The 20,502-nt window shown below is 56.8% G+C and overlaps 2 protein-coding genes across 11 annotated transcripts in view; one reads left to right on the top strand and one right to left on the bottom strand.

Annotated features, from left to right (window-relative positions):
* The window catches only part of HEMK1 (HemK methyltransferase family member 1), a 34,304-nt gene extending 25,805 nt beyond the window's left edge, over positions 1 to 8,499 (bottom strand). For 3 of the 8 annotated variants that reach the window (XR_009701608.1, XM_061196888.1, XM_061196889.1), the window contains exons 1-7: positions 7,951 to 8,494; positions 6,537 to 6,920; positions 6,155 to 6,246; positions 5,745 to 5,838; positions 1,359 to 1,493; positions 959 to 1,023; positions 610 to 659 (exon numbers count right to left, since the gene is read on the bottom strand). Coding sequence is in view for 6 of the 8 variants with exons in the window: in XM_061196888.1 (XP_061052871.1) it covers positions 610 to 659; positions 959 to 1,023; positions 1,359 to 1,493; positions 5,745 to 5,838; positions 6,155 to 6,246; positions 6,537 to 6,764 (664 nt within the window). In the remaining 2 variants the exon portion in view is untranslated. Of the gene's footprint in view, positions 1 to 609; positions 660 to 787; positions 885 to 958; positions 1,024 to 1,358; positions 1,494 to 5,744; positions 5,839 to 6,154; positions 6,247 to 6,536; positions 6,921 to 7,950 lie in introns of those variants that run through there. The other 5 variants (XR_009701609.1, XM_061196890.1, XM_061196886.1 and 2 more) reach the window with 5 other exon arrangements.
* Positions 8,500 to 9,543: 1,044 nt separating this feature from the next.
* C7H3orf18 (chromosome 7 C3orf18 homolog) lies at positions 9,544 to 17,248 on the top strand. Of its 3 annotated transcripts, none has more exons than XM_061195398.1 (6): positions 9,544 to 9,776; positions 11,382 to 11,754; positions 14,884 to 14,909; positions 15,458 to 15,605; positions 15,789 to 15,931; positions 16,867 to 16,910. In XM_061195398.1, the coding sequence occupies exons 2-5, from the start codon at positions 11,521 to 11,523 to the stop codon at positions 15,882 to 15,884; spliced, it is 504 nt and encodes a 167-aa protein (XP_061051381.1). In that variant the 5' UTR covers positions 9,544 to 9,776; positions 11,382 to 11,520; the 3' UTR covers positions 15,885 to 15,931; positions 16,867 to 16,910. The 3 variants fall into 3 exon arrangements, with proteins under 3 accessions (XP_061051381.1, XP_061051382.1, XP_061051383.1); XM_061195399.1 differs by lacking the exon at positions 16,867 to 16,910 and adding an exon at positions 16,319 to 16,662; XM_061195400.1 differs by lacking the exon at positions 15,789 to 15,931 and having other exon boundaries at positions 16,867 to 17,248.
* Positions 17,249 to 20,502: the final 3,254 nt, after the last annotated feature.

Here is a 20,502-nt window from a genome sequence, read left to right as displayed (position 1 = left end):
TGGACTGAGTGTATGGAGGGCAAGCCTGGCCTCAGTTGATTCCTAGTGGCTCTGTTTACTGGCCCCACCCTGTGCCAGGTATCACACTCCATGGAGAGGGCACATGAAGCTCAAGGATGCTGTGGGCATGTGATAGAGCCAGAGCTGGAGCCAGAACTCCAAAGGCACTCTGTAAAGGATGCAGCCAAGTCATGCTGTGCCTGGGCCAGGTGGGGGCGGGCAGACACTCAAGTATTTTGGTCCCAAACGCTTTCTCTTGAGCTTCTGCTTACTTCTTGACAACAAACAAGCCCTAGTTAAATTAATTAATTATGGGGGATACGAAAGGTAAGAAAGATCCTGTGGCTGGTCCCTTCATGGGTCAGGTCAGCCCAGGAGGCAACAGGGACTTGCCTGTCCTCAGCAAGGATTGGGGGTGGGGAAGGGGTGTGTGTGTGTGTGTGTGTGTGTGTGTGGTGTGTGTGTGGGGGGGGGGTGTGTGTGGGGTGTGTGTATGTGTGTGTGTGTGTGTGTGTGTAAGCCCTCCCTCCATCTCTGCAGAGTGCTTCATCCACCCATCAGCATCTGGACCCAGGATCCCCACCTAGGGAAGATGGGTGGGGAAAGTACCTAAGGTCACATCGAAGGGGATGATCCGAATCCTGTCCTGCAACTGAAGCCTGGAGAGATAGGAAGGTAAAGGTGAGCATGGGGAGGGGGAGAGGGGGTGGGGGCGGGGGTGGGGACAGACTCCTACCCTTGGCTACAAAGAATGGGAGAATAAACCCTTCTTGGACCAGCAAGATACCTGGTGTCCACTGTCCATTTGTAACCCTGTGGGACCTACGCCAGGCCTCCCCCACTGCCTCCTCCTTCTTGGGGGTGGACATCGGCGGGTTTGATACCTGGATAGAGGTTGAGATCAGGCCCCAAAGTCTGACTCCCCCTACCCTGACCCTCTGCCCCCAAGCCCCCCTACCTCTGAGCATTCTCATGGGCCAGGCAGATGGCGGCTTCTCCCTTGTCCACAGCAATGACTCGGCTCTGCCGCAAGAACAAACAAAAGGTACATGGGAGACAAGGTGTTCGGAAAGGCCAGGCCTGGGGACCAGAGCCCTCTTCCAACCCTCTGCTAGAAGAGGAGGGAAATACTCAGTAGCTTTTCTTCCTCTGTGGCCAGGGTCTGGCCAGATGGAAGGGGATAGGACTTAAAGACTGTGACCATGGTGGGCTGGGGCAGTTCTGTCTTCCTCCTATTTTCGGTCATTTCCTCTCAAGTAATTCTAGCAGAGTGGGTTGGGGAGGGATCAGCAGGAAGGACAGTAAGTGCCAGTCACAGTCTACCCAGGGTGGGGTGGAGGGATGCATAGGGGGCTCACCTGTGGGAGCTTGCTCAGCAGGCTGAGGGAAATGGCTCCTGATCCACAGCCCACCTCCAGGATGAGGGGGCCACCTTGAGCTCCCACCACATGGGGCCCTTGGGTCACCTCCTCCAGCACCCATTCAACCAGCTCCTACAAGGTAGATAGATCTTGATCAGAGTTGGTGCTGACCTGACCCCTGTGGGTCCTGGCACAGAGGCCCAAGCATAGTTAGCCCCTGTGTGAATGTAGAAGGGGGATGGTTAAAGCCAGACTGAACTTCGTTGTCAGCTGGGGCCATGGGCAGGTCACACTGCCTCTCCATGCCCCCGCTTCCCCATCTGTAAACTTGAGCACAGTTGAGAATAACCCACCTCATTGGGGGCAGGTGGAGATTAAACAGAAGCACATTCATGAAGCACTGATCTCATGCCTGGTACATGGTAAGTGTTCAGTAAGCCCCAGCTAATCCTTTTACAGATATCCTCTTGTTTTGTGCTCACAGCAATGTTAAGAATCATACTTAATGGTCCCTGGCCATCCCCTTTGTGCCTGGCCCTGCTTCTGGAGGTTTCCCTGTATTAATCTGTTAGACCCTCATGAAGAAAGTGAGGCCCAGGGGTCAAGACCCCGCTGGGAACCTGGCCTGCAGCTCATGGTGGCCAAGAATCAGGGGCCAATGTGTCCCCAGCTTCCTCACAGCCTCCCCAGAGAGGCTCCCAGGTCAAAGGGACAGGGAATTCCCTCCATGGAGGGGCAGGGGGATGACAGCCCTACCTGAGCCCCATATCTGAAGGGGACTGTGGCACACACAGGGCATGGGGTAAGTGGGCATGGCATGGGAAGAGGTGCCTAACTGCACCGTACCTGCTTTGGTGGCAGGGGGACACTTTCAGACACTGTCACTTTAGAAACAACAGAGTTTCAAGTCTCACCCACCCATCTGTCACCTGAAGACTGTGCATGGAAACCAATATAGGGTGAGGGTGGAGGGCCGCTGCTGCACCTTGGCCAAAATCTTTCTAAACAGCAGTAGAGTGGGGGCCCAAGTAGCCAGGCATGGAGCAGGGAAAGGGCAGTGTGTCCCTTCTCAAAGGGACCTGCCCTTTGGATGAGGGCAGGAAAGGCCCCCCTAAAGGCTGAGGATTCCTGGGGTTCCAGGCGGGGCTGGCTCAGGGAACGAGGGGAGGAGTCAGGAAGTGGGTGTTTCCCTCATCTGAAAGAGATCTACTTCCTCCAGGCTCTCTCTACCATGACCTTCCTCACTATGGGCCTAAGGTCTAGGATGGGGTGTGCTTCTCCCACCAAACTGAATGCTCCATGACGTGAAGACCAGGAATCTAACCCGTCATGGCGTGTCCCACAAGGGCAGGGCTTGGCCCACAGAGCGGCCTCTTGGCTACTTCCCAAGTGCTGGGCAAGCCCTCAGTGGCCACAAGAAGCTACCCTGAGCCTCAGACCCCCCAGCTTCCCCCAAGCCCCAATGTCAACAGTTAGGCCCCGATAGAGCAGAGGGCTCCAGATCACTCAGACTCATTTTCCACATAAGCTGCTCAGTGCTGAGTCCCCAAAAGTATTTCATCCTTCATCCCAACCCGGGAGCAAAGTTCACCTGTCCCCAGGGTAGCAAGTCCAAGGCAGGTGGAACTTGGCCAGTGGGTCCAACCTTTTCTGTTCCAAGCCCCTTCTGCACCAAACAAGCTACTGCCTATGAGTGAGACAGCCCGTCTCCAGCCAGAGAGGGCTTCCCCTCACTCGTTCCCACCAGCCCTGTACCAGGCACTACTGGAGAACTGGAGTGCTGGCAGCAAGCTGCGCCCACAGCATTGGGACCAGCACAGAGCCAGCAGTCTAGGGCTGTGGCTGGGAGCCTGCGGTCACAGTGGCGAGGCCACATACTAAGTGGCCAGCTGGCCAGCTGAAACTTGTCAGGGGCATGAACTTCTCTTGGTTTCCTGACCACAGACAGATCTACCCTGGCTGGAGAATGATCCCTTAGTCAACCACACTGGCCAGCCACCTCAGAGAGACATCCTGACCTCAGAGACACACAACACATGTGTGAATGGCTACCCTGGGCAGGGCATGAAGATGAGAGACTGGGCCCCCACTGCCACCAGTGCCCCTTGGCCTCTCCCTTACCCTCCAGATCACGGGAAAGATCATCTTGGCTGTAGGACCACTTCGGGTTTTGGGGGGGGTGGGTAGGGATGGAGACCACTCCCAGCAAGTCCAGAAACTCTCTTCCTCACCTAGTAAAGAGCTTCCTCAGCCTAGAGTTGGTGGCTTCTTGGGGGAGGCTGAAAATCGAGCTGGTCACAGGCCCAGGGCACTTTTCCCAGGTGAACAAGGGGAGAATCCAAGAACACTGCAAGGTCGGAGCAGAGGGGAATGTGGGAAGGAGGCAAAGAGCAGGCAGCTGTCGGCTCTGCCTGGAGCCACTGCCTCAACAGGACTCCACACCCCTCAAGAGGCTGGCGCAAGGCCTCAGCAGGACCTGAGTGCCATAAGGACCCTCATTAGGATTACATTCTTGATGAGGCAGCCCCAAGAAGGCAGCATTGCCTCCCTCAAGCTAATCACAGACAGGGCACTGAGCCTCCCACACCTCACAGAGCCTCACCTCGCCAAGGTGGGCAAGAATGGCTCACACTTCCAGCCTTAGTTTTCCCACTGTACACACTGCCAGGCCGGGGACTGAGCCACCTCCCCATCCCCAGAGAAAACCCAACTGGTCAGGCCACACACCACCTACAACTTTGCATTTCAGAATTCTGTACCCATCATCAGAAACCACCCTTCAATGGATGGAGAGAACGCAAGCACCATGGTCCCTCCCCTGCACTAATTCTCCCCACTCCCCACCACAGGCCACGTCCTCTCAAGTTCTTGGTAAGGCACCCCCCAATGCGGCTTCACATTGGGGCAACCTGGCAAATTCTGAGAAATGTCTGTACAGTGAGGCGAGGACCTGGCCTCCCAACCGCAGCCTCCCTCCTCTCCCCCACCCCTTATAGCAGAGTTGCTCTCCTGGCCCAGACCCACCCAGGAAAGGGGGGGCCCCCACATGGGAGCCGGAAGTCCACACCCAACACTCAGAACCCTGGAACACATGGTTGGTGCCAGGTCAGCTCTGAGGGGACTCAAAGGTCATCGTGGTAGCTTCCCTCCCATGCCCTGACCCTTGGCAGCCTCAGGGGATGGTGAGTGACCTCCTGGCCAGAGGTCGCATGCTTGGAGGGGCCACAGGTTGGCCTCCCAAAAGTCTGCAGGTAGCAGGCTACATCCTGCTCTGGGTCTCTGCACCTATCCCAGCTCATCCAATCCCAGATGGTTCAGCTCCTTGTAAGGTATGCGGCCCTGACCCAGGAGACAGGATGTCTGAGTGCTGCCCCCATGCTCCCTGCCTTGGCAGCCCTGTGACTTCAGCAAGGTCTCAGACTCCCTACTGTTCCTGCCCTGACACTGGGCATTAAGGCAAGGACCTGGCCTCCCAACCACATGATGCAGGGAGCAAGTGGGGTCAGAGGGTTTCTTGGCTGAGGGAAAGAGGCTGGGAAAGTGAGAAGGGGCTCTGGGTCCCTGGCTGGGGCAGGTGGATGAGGCCTGATCCTTCCCAAGAATGTGTGTGCCTTTCTGGAAACACCCCTTCTCAGAACCTGGTGCCGTCTGGCTTGCCCACCAGCCCCCACCCACACACCCCTCCACCTGCTCTGCTCTCTCTGGCTCCCAGCCCTGCCACCTACAAGGTCATGGGGAAGCCCAAGAAGAGCCATAGACGCATTTCTCCCAAGACTAGGGTGTCTCACCTACAGACAGCACGCTGGGACCACACACTTCCCAGTCCTAGTAATTTGAGAAACACAGGCGATTACCTGACTAGATAGTGAACGTAAAAGGTAAAAGGTCCCAACCAGTTCCCTAGTCTGGAGGCCCAACCCTCTCATCATCTGGGCCCAGGGGGGGGCAGTGACCTACCCAAGGTCACAAAGCTGTACCAGGCTTCCAGATGTCCAGCTGGAGCCCTCTCCACTTCGCCCATGCCTCCTGAGGAAGAGGAGGGCACTTGTTTCCCATGGGTTGGGTAGGCTATGGGCCCATGGGACAGCTCCTAGCGAAATGACAGGAACCGGTTGAGTACTTGGTGGGCAGCACTAGTTGGGGCATCTTGAGCCACTGCCAGCCTAAGGGCTGGGGCAGTGGCTTGGGAAGTGAGGACAGTCAAGGAGGCGAGCAGGAGACCTCTTTCCTCTTGGCCCCACCTACTCAGCCAGCCAGGAAGGGCGCTGCCTCTAAAGGACAGCAGTCATGGGGCTCCAGCGCCCCCTGGTGGAAGTCTGGGACAAGACAGGTGCCCTGAACCCCCTTCATTCCCATCCTGCCCAGTCCTGATGGCACACCTACCTCCGTTTCTGGCCGAGGGATGAACACTGGGGGCGCCATCTTCAGACTGAGGCCCTGAAAGTCCCACTCACCAAGGATGTACTGCACAGGCATCCTGCAGAGGGGGCAGCAGGGTGATCATCAGTGCCAGCACCTGGACCAACACGACTATGTCTGGGTTGGGATACCACTTGTGGCCAAAGGTGTCGGGTAGGGTCATGTCTCCTATGCCCCAGAACTCCTAGCCAAGACCTTCCTTCCCTCCCTTCTTCCTATTTACTACCATGACCCCTCTCTCATCACTCTCTCATCCCAACACCTCCCTAGTCCTTGGACACTTTCTTCCTCCCTGACCATGAACTTGGTGGAGCTGAAGGAAGCTGGACCCTGCTCCCCACACAGAGCCCTCTGGTTTGGCCCATGGTGCTCACCTTTGCAATCGGTAGCTACTCAGCTCCTGGACATACTGTAACTGCCAAGGGGTCAGGGGCTGGGTCCAAAGTCCTGGCCTCAGGCTCTGAAACTGCCCCAGAGAGAATGTGAGTGGCGGGCTCCCCTGACCCAGGTTTCTTTTGTAGACAATGCCAGTGGGTCCAACACTGGCCACCTTGGTGATCCCTGAACCCCTAGTGCCTGGCACACACTGTAATAGTTTGCTGGATGAATGAATAAGTATCTGCCTAACACATTCCTCCAGAAAAATCTCATCATTCTCAGCTCAGCACTCTCAGTGGAATGGAAAAGCCTGGATGTCTCTTCCCCAGAGTCCTCCCTCCCCCCACTTCCTGCCCTCTTGACAACACTGCACTTAACTGTTTTGGCTCCAAGGACATGAGCCACGATGTACTCACTGGATTCCCGGGCCTCAGGGATGCCCCTTTTCTCAAAGACCACTGTCCAGTGGCTGACTAGTTCTGTGGCATTCAACAACCGAGCCGGAGGCAGATGGGGTTGCTGTGAGCTGAAGGTGCAGCCCCAAATGCCTCCCCTCCACCCCAGGCCAGATAGGAGGGCCCTCAGCATTCTGCCCCGACATTCCATATCTCAGGGAAAGGATCCCTTGAGTACTTCCCCAAGGTCCCCAAATCTTTCTCGTGATGTCAGCTGCTGAGGATGGTGGCTGGCTTCAGCTGGATGGAGATGGAGGTCACAGGCTCTGGCTCCTCAGCATGGCTCTGGTCCTCAGATGTGGCTGCCCTAGAATAAGGAAGGAGAACCAGGAGAGCAGCTGAGACTTGTGGGACCCACTCCTCTCTGACCTGTTGCCTGAGAGAGGGCATGCTCTTGCTCGGTCACCTCTTTGACTCCATTTTAGACCCTCACCCACCTATCTGAGTTTTCTTGTCTTGGTCAGTGACATTTTCTTCATGTTTTTGGCTCAAGTGATCTGAACCCATAGCTCAGTCCCTGCTAATAAATGGGCTGATGTGGATCAGGGCCCAGGCTTGGGGGTTGGACAGATCTATCTGACCCAGAGGGTGTGACCTTGGGAAAGTCATTATTTCTGTGTTTCAGTTTCCTCATCCATAAAACGGGGAAAATAACAAACTCCACGGTGAGCAGTGCATCGGTCAATGAATATCAAAGGCCTGGGAGCCAGCTCAACACATAGAGGAGCTCAATTTTATATGCTCTTGACTAATATTACTAGGAGGAGGAGACTGCCCTTGCTTGGGAGCTGTGCTTTTGACATTTTGCATGCACTATCATTGATTTGTATGCTGAAAATCACCCCTCCACCCAATTTAACCCATAGTCCTAAACACCAGCATAAACTGCCAGGTAAAACATTGACAATTTTTGTTAATTTTATGTGTAAGTTATCACAAACAAATTTAACTGAAGGTTTAAAACCAGTGGTCTCCTTTCCTCTTACAGAGACCAGGGTTCAAACTAGCCTTTACTGAACACCTGCTAGGTGCCACTCTTCAGAGACAGAGAGGAAAATGACACTCCGAGACGGGAAGCAACTTGCCCAAAGTCACCCAGCTAGGAACTGTCCCAGTCAAGACACAAGTCCTTCAGACTCCAGAAGCAGCTCTACCAGAGCGCCGCCCAGGGAGGAGCCGAGGCCTGAAGTCAGGGGCGCAGCTTCCCTCTCAGTTTCGCACCGCGAGGTCGCCTCTCCCCAAGCCTGTTTCTCCATCTGTACAACGGGGCTACAGACTTTTTAAGGAAGGCTGCCAGAGCTCTGACGAACTCGAGGTGTCGAGGGTGTTACGCATACCTGCCTGAAAAGCTTCCCCACTCGCCCGCCAGCCTGAAGAAACTGCCGCGGGCTCAGCTCCCGGACATGCGTGACCCGCGGCAAGCTCCCTCCGACGCTCTGCTTCCGGGGTTGGCGCAACTGAGGAAGGGCTCGGGCGGACCCCGTCGCCCAGCTCCAGAGTTCCTAGAGCAGGTGTGTTCCACCTCGGAAGCTCCAGCGGCTAGTGGGGGATATGAACGCCACGCCCACTACGCCCGCAGGCCCACTGGCGGGAAAGTGCGTGGTTGGGAGTAGGGTTGCTCCCCGGGGGCCTGGACCGGACGGTCTTCCTGAAGGTCGAGGCAGGGATAAGGCGCCAGCCTGCGGTGACTGCTCCGAGATGGCGTTTGGGTACCCGGCCGGCCGGTGTGTAGCCAGCCCGAACGGAGACATGTCACCAGTCGGCTCTGAGTTCGAGAGATAGGGCGCGATGCCCAGGGACCTGGTCTAACGCAGGCTGTGTGCTGGTAGAGCGGCACATGGGCGGGTCCCAGTGTTGGGGGCGGGCACTAATTTGAGGGGTGGGACCCAGTGTCCAGGACCTGGGGTTCAGGTGGCAACTGGACCCCAGGGCCGCTCTTGACCCTTTAGCTCCCATTTTCGAGCAGGGAGCTCGAAACTGGAAGTAGTAGACCAGGGTTTGAATCCTGACTCATCGTGGCTTTGTCCATGTGCCCCTCTGTGGGCCTCAGTCGCTCCAATAAAATTCATGGCAGTGTTTCGCAAAGTATGGCCTGCCAATGCCACCCCCTCGCCCCCTCATCTATTGTTAACTAGATCACTGTTGACTAAACTACTATGAAGCATGCAGTTTCCCGGGCTCCATCCCAGACCCGGGGATCTGTATTTGTAACAAGCTACTCCGGTGATCCCCATAAGCGCCTTTGAAAACCAGAGGATTAGAAGGCTCCTCTCCAGAGATGATCGAGCTCCGGATTGGAGGGGTGTATGTAGGCTTGCTTGGGTCCAGGTGTCCAATAATACCACTCCTGTAATAAAAATACCATCCCGCCCCCCAACTTCTCTGAAGATGTCTCATTTCTAGCCTGGGATGGGTATCGTTTAACAAGAGCCCTCACACCAGACCCCATCTGAGCAGGAAGCTGAGACCCAGGGAAGAGAAGCATCTTGCTCCAGGTCACTAAGCTAGTGGAGGGTCGAGCCGGAGTTCAATGCAGACTCAAGGACTCCTGGTCTAGTGATCTCCCCAAATTTGTGTCCACCTGCGTTTGCGGAGCGCGACTCTGTCCTGGCGGAGATGGAGCCCAGGCTAGCCGGAGACCAGAGTTGTAGCCCTTAGGAAGGCCTGGCCACCCACCGTCCCCCTCCCGACTCTGGCACAGCCCACGGGCAGTGACGAGTGGTCTCCAAGAACTGCGACCCGGCTCCCCCTCTTGCTGGGGGCAGAGCCAGATCCGAGCGGCAGGCCAGCGGGCCAATGCAGGGCAGGCTCTGGGCCTGACAGCCAATCCGGGGCCGGGGGCACGGAGCTGGCAGGGAGGAGAGGAGCTGGAGCGTCGCGGAGCCGCGAGGCTGCTCGCCTCAGCCCCACCCCCGAGGTGGGTCCCAGCCGGCCAGTCCCTGTCCAGGCTGGCAGAGCGGGCGCTCTCGGCTGTGGGCGCTGTGACGTCGCGGGCCCAGCCCAGGGAGGTCCTCCCAGGGCGCCCAGGGAGGGCGGACCTTGGGTCGGACCCGCCGCCCCCAACCCCGGGGCCTGGGGGTCCCCTTCACCTTGCCCCGGCCTCCTGCCAGTCGCCACCACCCCTAGCCTCTCCCGCTGAGTTCGGCGCCCCAGAGAGGATTAAGTAAGTGCTGAGGTCGCCGCTTCTGTGCAAGAATGGAGGAATCACAGAGTCGCGAAGGTGGGGTTGGGGATTGGGGCAGGGAGGACTGATGAACCTGGTGGAGAATGGTATGCGGGTTCTTGGAGGTGGTGGTGCCCACCCCTTTCTCTCTGGCTTCCTTCTCTTGCCCTTTGGACCATGAGGCATTCCTGAACAGTGATGAGCAGGGCCCTTTCTCTCCTTTGGAGGGAAGAATAGACAGAGCCCCAGAGCAAGTGTTAAGGGTCTGGCCCAAGGTCACATCTGGGGTCAGCAGCAGAGCCAAGAAAGAACCTGGGACTCCTGACGTGCCCAGCCTAGCTAGAGGAGGAGGACGGAGAGGGACGATGAGCTTCTCCCACCCCATGTTTCTGTGCCAGCCTTGCTCCTTCCTAAGAGGCCATCACTGGTGTGTGCACATCTCACACACACCCATACACCTGCACAGGGAGGCATCCCACATACACCCGTGAGCTAGCGCAGAGGTGTGTATGCAGCCATGAGCTGTGCATCCCTCCTATCCCTCGGCCTTCCCTTCTGCAGTTTGGCTGGGACCTCTTCCCACCCTGCCTTACCCAGGGCCTTTTGGCCTGGGAAGGCCAAAGTTACAGCCTAGACTGGGCACATCGCCCACCCTCTGCTCCCAAGGGAGGAGGGAAGGGGAAGAGAAGGCATCTCAGAGTGGGAGCTCCATCCCTGCCTCTGAAGATACGCTCCCCTTGATTTTCTCCTAGTCCCTGGCAGCCCCTATAGGGAGTCCAATGACCCAAGAGCCTACAGAGAAAGCCCACCAGAGGACCTGACTTTAGCCTCTCTCTCCTTCCTGTCTTCTGGTCTTGCCACACATGTCCCTGCCCTTACTCCAAGCACAAGCTGGACCACACAGCAGGCTGGGTCCAGGGGCTTCTGGGGCTCCCCTTTCCCAACTGGAGTGGCCAGAGGGAGAAGATCTAACATTTATTGGGTGCTTGCTGTGGATGAGGGTTGTACTGAGCTAAGTCATTTCTAGGGACTTGTTCATTCTGATATTTCAGTGACCCTATGACCCTTTCCGTGAGGGAGGTGTTCTTAATACCCCTACCTTAGACTCAGGAAAACTGAGACGTGGAGAGGTGGAGTGACTTGCCTAGGGTCATCCAGTTAAGTGGCTGAACCGGAATTCAAAGACAAGCCTGTCTGACTTTCATGCAAGTGTTTTCCTCCAGGAAAGGAAAAAGCTGCAGTATTTTTTTCTCCAAGCAGGAGGTGAGGGATGTGGGGGGCAGGAAGTAAGAAGGTGAGCAGCGTGGGGAGTAGGGGCTGGGGGCGGGGAATGAACTTTTTCTTTCAAACCTCCCCACTACTTTTCACATCTTCCAAGTATGATCACTATGATCATCTTACCCACAAAGAGGGGGCAGGGCTTCATTTTCATGTTCGTAAATCCACGTGGGATCCATAGATATATAAAGCACATGTCCTGATGTTCCCTGAACTTGCCCTTGCCCTCAAACTTTTATTTCCCCTGTGCCTTCAGAACTTAGGGGGACTTCATCTCCTCACAGAGTCCCATCCTCAGCCTCACGTTTTTTATTTTTTCCTTTCCAGCACCCAGGGAGGCAGGGAGCTCTCTTTATCCAAGGACGTGGCCCCCTGTATGGGTAGTGGGGGCCACAGGCTGGGACACCCCTGATGTCAGAAGTGAGTGGGCAGGTTGACTGACCGCAAGCAGTCCCTCAGCATCAGCATGGACTCCAGGATCCCATCTGCTAGGAGCTGGGTCAGCAGCCACCCACCCATCTCTGAACCTGACCTGGAGCCTGCCACAGATGGGCCAGCTTCCGAGACCACCACACTCAGCCCAGAAGCCACCAGCTTTAATAACACCAGAATCCCTGACGTGGCTGGTGGCACAGCCGGCGTGGGCACAATGCTTCTGTCCTTTGGGATCATCACAGTGATTGGCCTGGCTGTGGCCATGGTGAGAGCTGGGGCAGGCTGGGGCTGGCCCAGATGGCCCTCACTTGGCAGAGGGCGATCATTGTTTAGATTTTAGAGGATCTAATCAGAACACAATTGTCTGTTAGTGATAGTACAATCCCTTCCTTCCCCAGAGATTTGTTTATTGGGGTCCAGAGACCAGAGAGGCTGCCTCCAATTGGAAGAACCAGAAAAGGTTCTGAGGAATACATGGCATTTTGAGCTGGGCCGTGAAGGCCACGTAGGAGTTGGGGAGGAGGGTGTTGCAGGTGGAGGGTCCTGATGGGCAAAAGTTTGGAGGCAGACAGGAAGTTCTGTGAGCAGCAAGCAGGACAGTGAGGCAAGTGAGTGTGGGGATGCAATAGGAGTAGGGGCCAGAAGGCAATCGGGATAGATCGTGGACTGTAGAGTCCGAGTGGGATGATCTAGGCATGGCAGGCTGCTGGCAGTGTTCATTCATTCATTCATTCATTCACTTGGCAATTATTTACTGGGCACCTGCCCTGGACCAAGCCTTTGTGACCCCAGGGACTAGGGAGAAAAAGTCCTGTCCTGCAGTTCTTACAGGGAGTGAGAGATAGATAAAACCAAGGGTGCCAAGGGAAGCCTGTAGGGACTGGATTAGGGAATTGGGTGGGGGTTGGGGGGACTTCCTAGGCTGGGTGGTCAGGGACAACTGAGGAGGCAACATTAGAGCTAAGACCTCACAGTGGAGGCCTGGCCCCAGTGTCATGGGAAGGGCAGAGTTGGGCAGACATCAGGGCAGAGGTGAGCTGGGGTGAGGGCTGCAGGTGTCCCCTGAGAGTGGATATGATGCTTCCAGATCTGGTATCTGCCTCTGAAGATATGGACTCTCCCCTGGGAATTCCCTGGAGGTCCAATGGTTAGGACTCAGTGCTTTAACTGCCGTGGCCCCAGGTTCAATCCCTGGTCAGGGAACTAAGATCTCACAAGTTGTGCAGCGTGGACAAAAAAAAAAAAAGATATGGACTCTCCTCTTAAGATGATACATGGACACTCAGAATGTCACCGAGGGCCCATTGGAGATTGCGAGGACTGAGACCTGGAAGGTGGGAGGTGCACCTGAGGTCCCCCAGCAGGCCTGGCAATGGTGGCATTCTGCCTGCTGCCCCTCACAGGCTCTGATGGCTGGCCTTAGACTCAGGAGCATGTTGCTGTGACAAATAGGGCTGGATGATCCATTCATGGCTGGAGCTGCTGGTAAAACAGGGTCACCATATGGGCCCCACAGGCTCCGGATTGCTGCCAGGGACCAACTGCTGGCCAGTGGGCAGAGCCAGGATGCAACACACAGAGTGAGGCCGGGGCCTGAGCAGTCTCCTGGGGCAGGGGTGAGGCAGAATACCAGTGTTTGGCACCCATGTGGTGGTTAAGCAGGCTGAGACACCCTAACCTCAGGGGCAAAGCAGGGCCTAGAATCTGCCTTTGTCACTCTTGGCCAAAGATTTTGTCCTGGGAACTTGGGAAGACTTCCTTACTCTTCATCCTGGCGGAATATTCGGAGGGCCGGGGTGGATGACCTTATCACCAAAAACGGAGAGGTAGGGAAGTTATGGGGCAAAGGCAGTGGAGGGCAGGAAACAGCTCCTGGGCAGGGGACAGGTCCAGAGATGTTCCTTAAGTACTACTTCCTCTCCCCTCATGCCAACCCTGAGCCAGGCCATGCTGGGTGCAAGGAGGAACAAATCAGTGCCAGGCCGTGTGCCTCACGTAGGAGGAACAGTGGGGGAGGACTTCCTGGAAGAGGTGGGGCTGCAGCTGGACAGTGAAGGGTAAGGAAGATTTGGAAAGGAAGGTATTTTGGGGGAGGGTGTTAGTAGTTGGGGCAGAGGGAGCCCCAGAAAATCCTGATTCTTGCCTCAGCAAGGGCGAGGGGTGGAGATTGGTTCTAGCCTCTCTTAAAGATCCTTCTGTATCACAGGGCAGGCAGGAGGGCTGAGAGGCGCGGGAGTACAGGGTACTGGGGCTGGAGCTGCTGCTTCAGGGCAGGCAGGGGCTATGCCAGAGACCTGGAGCTCCTGTTGCATCCCACCCACAAGAGAGCAAGGGCCATGCCAACACGTGACCTCCTGGAGGGGATGGGGGAGCAAGGGGCACTGCAGTTGCTTTCCACCTTTGGGGTCCCCTGGGAATGAGCAGCAGGAGGAGCTCTGGGCCAGGCTGGAAACAAACCAGATTCAAGCTATGAATGGGCCACAAAGAGTGTAGGAGCCACAGGGGGTTTGGGACAGACTCTAGGGACATGGCTTTCCCCCAGGCAGAAGCAGTCATGCTCCTGGTAGTCAAAAAACACCAGTTTAGGGATGAGCGAGATGGTGGCAGAAGTCCCTGGAGTTCCTGCTCCAGGTCCTGCAGAGGTCTCCAAGTCTCACCCCCTTCCTCCCTCCGCTTAGTGCTTTGTACCAGGATTTCCTGCTCTAGCCAGGAGCTCTTGGGTCTCAGATGTTTTCTCAGGCTGCCTAGGCCTTTATCTTCAAGTCATTACGATGGGGGTTAGGACCCAGGGGTCTTCCTAGGTTCCTCCAGCATCAGGGTTCAGGAGTTTGGTCTAGGCTGATGTCCAGGGGCTCAGACCCTCCTCAGCCCCTGAGGGCCATCAGCCTCCCATGGAAACCCCAGGAAGCCAGCCCAGCGCCTTGCCTAGAGCCACTGCCCTGCAGAGTCTGGCCACTGCCTATCCTCTGTTCTTTTTGCCCATACATGGGGAGAAAATTTGGTCCTGGGGACAGCTGAGAAGAGGGGGTATGCTGAAGTCTCCCACCACCACCACCACTTCAGCCCTGAGGAGTCCGAGGCAGGCACTGAGTGGCTGGAGCCACAGTCAGTTTTGGCAGGGGTGGGCCCACGAGTCCCTAGGCCAGGCTTACCTGTGTGGTCTTCCCAGGCTGGCCTTCTCCCCACCTCTGAGTTCGGGCACTGTCAGCATCTAATAAACATCAAATGGAAGCACAAATTTAGGATGTATGTGTCCCTGGGATGGGGTCGCTGAGGACATGGGGACCTAGAGTTCTCCCGTTCATCAGCCTCAGCATGTCCCCTGTCCTGAGGGACTGCTGGATTCATTAGGGCCTCCTTTCCTGGCCATTTGATGCTGCTCCTTCTCTTGCAGGTTTTGTACATCAGGAAGAAGAAGAGGTAACTCCCCATCTGCCACCCAAGACTCCAGCCCGTGGGCAATGCTGGGCTGGACTCCAGGGGACGTGGGTGGGAAAGGAGAGTCCCTCCACCATGAGGGTCTCTCTCCCTAGTGAGGGAGTCAAGGCCTCTTCTGCCCACTCGGGGTTGGGGGTAACCATTTTCCGCTGGGGAGGGCTGAGCCACCCTCGCCCTGCTGCCCTGAGCTCATGGCCACTGACTCCCCTTTCCCCACCCCGGCCCCTCAGAGGCTGGGGATCGCACAAGGCCCTGGCTTAGGCAGTCCCCATGGCTCTCATGGATGATAGCTCTGTGGCCCATGGCCCCATCTGGTCCCAGGAGTGGGTAACTATCCCAGGCCACCCATCCAAGGGGTAGAGCTAGTACTGTATGTGCAAAAATGTCTTTCATTGAATCCCAGGGGAAATTTTAGTACCCTAAACATGGTGGCATCAGCTGGTCAGCAGGCAGCACCTGGAGGGCTGGTGGGAGCGGAAGGGCCTGCCCTGCCTGCCCTGCCTGCAGCAGTCTCTGCCCCCACACCCCAGGCTGGAGAAGCTGCGCCACCAGCTCATGCCTATGTACAACTTCGACCCCACGGAGGAGCAAGATGAACTGGAGCAGGAGCTGCTGGAGCATGGGCGGGACACTGCCTCCGTGCAGGCCACCGCCGCTGTGCAGGCCACGCAGGCCAAGGTGGGCACTGACCAGGCTCCTCCACCCAGCCTGCAGCCTGTCTGTGGCTCTTCCACCCCCACCCTCCCTCCTTTCCCGTGTAGCTTTCTAGCACCTGCCATGTGGTCAGTGGCAGCTATCGGGTATATGGATTTTGTCAGGTTTGTTTAGAAACTAGTAGAATTGCTCCTCGGCCACCCACAGACTCACTGCACAAGGCCAGGCCAGGGCAGCCCTGGGATCCAGCCTGGCTCTGTCCCGATAGCCTGGTCACCTTGGAAGCTCCACTGGCCTCTCTGAGCCTCAGTTTTCTCATCTGCAAGTGAAAATCCTGATTCTTGCCTCAGGTATGCCCCCTCAAACTAGAGGGAAAGCAGGAGAAGACTCATGGGAGGGATTGTTGGGGGGCTGAGACCCTGGGTTCTGCTGCTTCCTGAGATCCCAGTCCTGAGTGGGTTGTGACTGGCGTCAGATTCTGGGGCAGTGGCACCTCTGAGTAGATTGGTGGGTTCCTAGTAGCTGGCAGACCCCAGGCAGGTGCAGACCCTAGCCAGACTCACCTCCCATGTCCAAAGTGTTGGGTACCTGTGTGGTTATCCTGCCAGAGTCACTGGGCTGCCTGGCCACTTGCCACCAGTCCCTGAAATCCCCAGGGGCCAGAGCACCATGAGGAGGCCTGGTCTCCCCCTGACCCATGATACCCCTTTGCATCCCTCCTTGCCTTGACTATACAGGTTGCTAAGGAACCTGGCTCCACAGCGGCAGAATTAAGAGACTGGGCTCAGGAAGAGTCCAGGCTGGGAGTCCCCTGGTTTTGCTACCAGTTCTTTGTCACCTGGATCAGGACTCATTCCCCCTTGGGATATTCAGGAAATTGGGCTGAGAACCTTGGTCCACCCAGCTCTTGGGACTACTGACTATTTGACGGTTGTTTCCTGTGCATCTCCGTTGTGCCAGCCCCTGTGCCGCGGCTTTGGGGCTTGGGGGTACAGAGGTGAACACTGTCTGCTGGGAGAGGTCGGTACATGCATAATTAATCCAGGCCCTGGGACCTGGGTTAAGTGCTGCAACTGGCTGAGGTGGCAGGGCAAGCTGGGGATGGCTGGGGGGAGGAGTCATCTGAGCCAGGTCGTATTTCTTGGCTGAGCTTGTGGGAGGGCATTCCAGGCAGAAGACATAGCTGGTGCCAAGCGCACGTGGGCACCAGAGGGTGGAGGGGACTGGGCCAGAGAGTGCGTGGCCTTGGTCAAGGTCCCTGATGCCCCTGACTGTCTCTCTGCAGACCACTCTCCCCTCTCAGGGCCCAATGCAGAGGCCCAGCCGGCTGGTGTTCACCGATGTAGCCAATGCCATCCACGCGTGAGGAGCCCAGGGACAGGCCTGGACCTCTGATGAAGACACCTGACACAGTGCCCTCAGCTGCCCACTCCGAGATCATTAGGACCTACTCTCAGGACCTGCCCTGCCAAGGCCTCAGCTATTTTGAGGACCCAGCTGCTGACTCTCCAGGCTCTAAAAGAGGCCCCTGGCCAGGTTGGGCATATGGCCACTGATGTCCCCTGACCTGAGGGCCCTGGCATGCAGAGCATCCCTCGTAAGGCTTCCTTATGCTGGCTGGCTTCCTTGTGCCCTTCCCAGACCCCTCACATCAGGGTCTGCTCCTCTAATGTGGAGGAAATGGGGGGAGATGTGGGATGGGAGGGGGAAGGGAAGGAGAGTAGGGGGGTTCCCGTCCATCAGGGAGAGACATATCTTTGGAATCTGGAGTCTCCTCTGGGGTGGGGAGAGGCAGCCACCCAGGTCTCAGGCACATGGTATGGTGGTACCCTGGGAGAGGCTCAGGGACAGAGCTGAAACTGCCCAGTGGACAAGGATGCCAGGAGGAGGGCTACTCATACCCAAGGTCAGTCCATATTACAGGGATCCATGAGGTCTTCCAGCCATCCCTCCGTGGTGGTCGGCTATTGGCTGGGCCCAAGCTAGGATGAGAGCTGAGGGGGAAGGGAGGTGGGGGAGCAGGTGTGGAGGGATGCAGTGCCCAGACCTGCTGGAAGGCGTCCTGCATGCGCCTGAAGGTGCCCACCTGCAGACATGTGCCTGTCCCAGCACAGGGGGCAGGATGGAGACCCCTGCACTGGCTCCACCCTCCAAGCCAACCCCCACCCCATGGTGTGTAGAGGAACATTAAGTAGGCCACCTTCTCCACCTTCAGTGTTACAGGGACTGAAGGGAGAGGGAAGCAAAGGCAAGGGTCCACTGCCCACCACATCCCTTCACTGGGCTCTAAAAGCCAGGTAACCTGCTTCTGGAACAGTTCCCTGTCTTGGTGTTTATCGGGGACCTGGGGTTGGGGGAGAGACTATTGGTCGGAGGGCGGTGGTCGCCAGCTGCAGGCTAGCAGGGGAAGTCCTCAGTGCCTGAAACAGGGTGGGGATAGCCCCTTGGAAAACAGACCTAAGAGACCTAGTCTGGGTTTTGATCACACAACCCACCTACCCATTGTCCACCCACCCCATGCCCCGCAGGAATTCTGCCAGGCTGGGGCATCTGGGCAAGACACTGGGTCAAGCCAGACCCCAAGAGCTGGGCACTTCTCCGCTGGGCACACATGTGCACCTGAGCAGGCACAGACGCACGCCCCTGTGCCCAGCCTCGCCGCCGTCACTGTCCTCCGCTGGTTGGTGGGGACGTGAGGGTGGCAAATGCGAGGTGTCAGGCTATGAGGGCCTAGGAGGACTTCATGGGGAAGGTTCTGGATTTATTTCCTCCTCTAGATGCTATAAATACGTTAGCATTTGAGCCAACTGGAGGGCTGTGGGTAATTTAGGATGCACAGAAGCTGTAATTTAACTCATAGCATCTCCATGTGAGAGCATTAAAGATGTAATTAAGACGTTTACACAAAGAGAGTGTGAGCCTGTGACACTGGGGATGTGAAACCCCAGGAGGGGTGGGATGGGTGAGGGGCTGCGGGGGGGGATGGTCGCTTGGATCCCAGCTATGAGGCGGAAGCCCAGCTGGCTTTCCTTGATCTATCCAATGAGTTGCCTCTGGTCCTGAGTTCAAGGCTGCTCTGGGGCCTCGTGCCTCAGCTGTGGAATGGGGTCACAATGCCTGCCATCCCCTTAGTTGGAGAGGCCAAGTAGACAGGACCTATGGGACCAGAGGAGGGAGGAGGCTTGAGCCCCAAGGGCCAGGGGGAGGTGCGGTGCCTCAGGACCCATAGGAGCTGGGTGTGAAACACAAAAGAGAACAAAATAATGTGGTCTTTCCCAGAGCATAGGGGTGCAGGGGATGGGTGGTGTTGGGAAGCCACAAGGGTTATGTGTGGGGAACCCACCTGCAGTGTTCAGAAGGGTTTGGAGGGGTTGGTCACTAGTGTGACCTAATGCCCTAGTTTTCCCAGGACTGCACAATTTTAGCATTGAAAATCTCACAAACCAGGACTTTAAGTGACATCCTGACCCTCTGCTAAAGAACTGAGCCTTCAGGCTAGCATAAGTGGAAACGAGGAGGGGGTGAGCGCCAGTCCCATGGTGGAGGGCTGGGCTGGACCTGGGGGTTGCAGGACAGGGCCTTGGGTAAGAGTGAGGGCCCTAAGCATCCCATGGGCCTCCCACACTGGGGTCAGACAGCCGGGCCTGTCAGTGACAAGCCTGGTCTTGGGGAGGGGTCTCCTTTCCTCAGCAGACTGACAGAGGATTTCTGAGGGTGAGGGGAGACGTGATGTGTGGGCTGTGCCCCCCCATCCTGTTGGATAGCCCCTCAACCCAAGAATGTGGGAGCTGCAGAGGACCCAATGTCTGGGGGACCCTAAAAATGGAGTCTGGAGAGTAAGGCTGGCACCCAGGGACCAGAGCCTGGGATGGGGGCTCCGGGAGGACCCCTGTCCCCATTCTCTCCCACTGCCTTCCCCAGACCCCTGTCCTGGTTGGGTGGGTTTGGCTAGGTGATGGACACAGGGCAGCTTTCTCTGGGTGGTGGGGGCCGCTTCCCTCTCCTTTGTCCCCTCACGTCACCCCCTTTTCCCTTCCACCCACCTTCTGTTTTCTAGCTCTCACTCCTGGAGGAAAACCAAATGCCCCCCAAAGTTCCCAGGTCTTCCACAGAGTGTGGGATCAATAAACAATGGGATAAAATGTTCCAGGTGACGTGTCCTCCATGTGACCACGGGCCTGGTGGACTGACCAGAAAGCTCCTCACTGCCCTCAGCCCGGCAGACGGGGTGAGACGGCGCTGCCTGCCTGCCATTACTACTCCTGGTGGTGACTGTTACAAGGGGGCCCTTGGAACCTGCTCCCCTGGCCCCCAGCCCTGTACGCACATCAATACATGAAACCCCTCCTCACGGGTAGCAACCGGAGTTTTGGGCAGAAGCTGCGGCGGTTACAGTGGGTGGTATGAGGGTGGATGTGGAGCGGCGCCTTCACAGGAAGCCATCTTGTTTAATCAAGTGAAGTGTCACCTTCGAGCCAAAGTGAATACAATAATCCCATTGCCTGGCTGCAGGCAGATGCCAGAGACGCCTTCAGAATGTAAAGGAAAGTTCCTGTGGGGATGAGCACAGAAACTCCTGTAGAGCAGTCTGACCTTGCAATGGGTTCCTTCCAGAAACATCACTGAGCCCCACAGGGGGCCCAGCACCAAACCAGTCTCTGCATCGCCATTTGAGATGGGAGGAAACAGATGTCAAATAGGAAGAAAGGATGAGAGAGAGTGTGTGTGTGTGTGTATGTGTGTGTGTGTGTTTCAAGCGTATCCACAAACACACTCTAAGTCTACAACTATATGAAAAAGAAGGCAGGAAGAGGGTCCAGTGTGCCTGGGGGTGTTCAGAGGCTGAGAGCAGACACTGCCACCCTATCCTATCCAGCTGCACCCTGCAGCAGGCCTCAGTGTGAGGGGCCTTGGCTGAGAA

The sequence above is a fragment of the Eubalaena glacialis genome, chromosome 7 (assembly GCF_028564815.1).
Source record: "Eubalaena glacialis isolate mEubGla1 chromosome 7, mEubGla1.1.hap2.+ XY, whole genome shotgun sequence".
NCBI classification, from domain to species: Eukaryota; Metazoa; Chordata; class Mammalia; order Artiodactyla; family Balaenidae; genus Eubalaena; species Eubalaena glacialis.
Note: the sequence above shows the minus strand (reverse complement) of the source record. Positions and strands in the feature narration are given on the sequence as shown.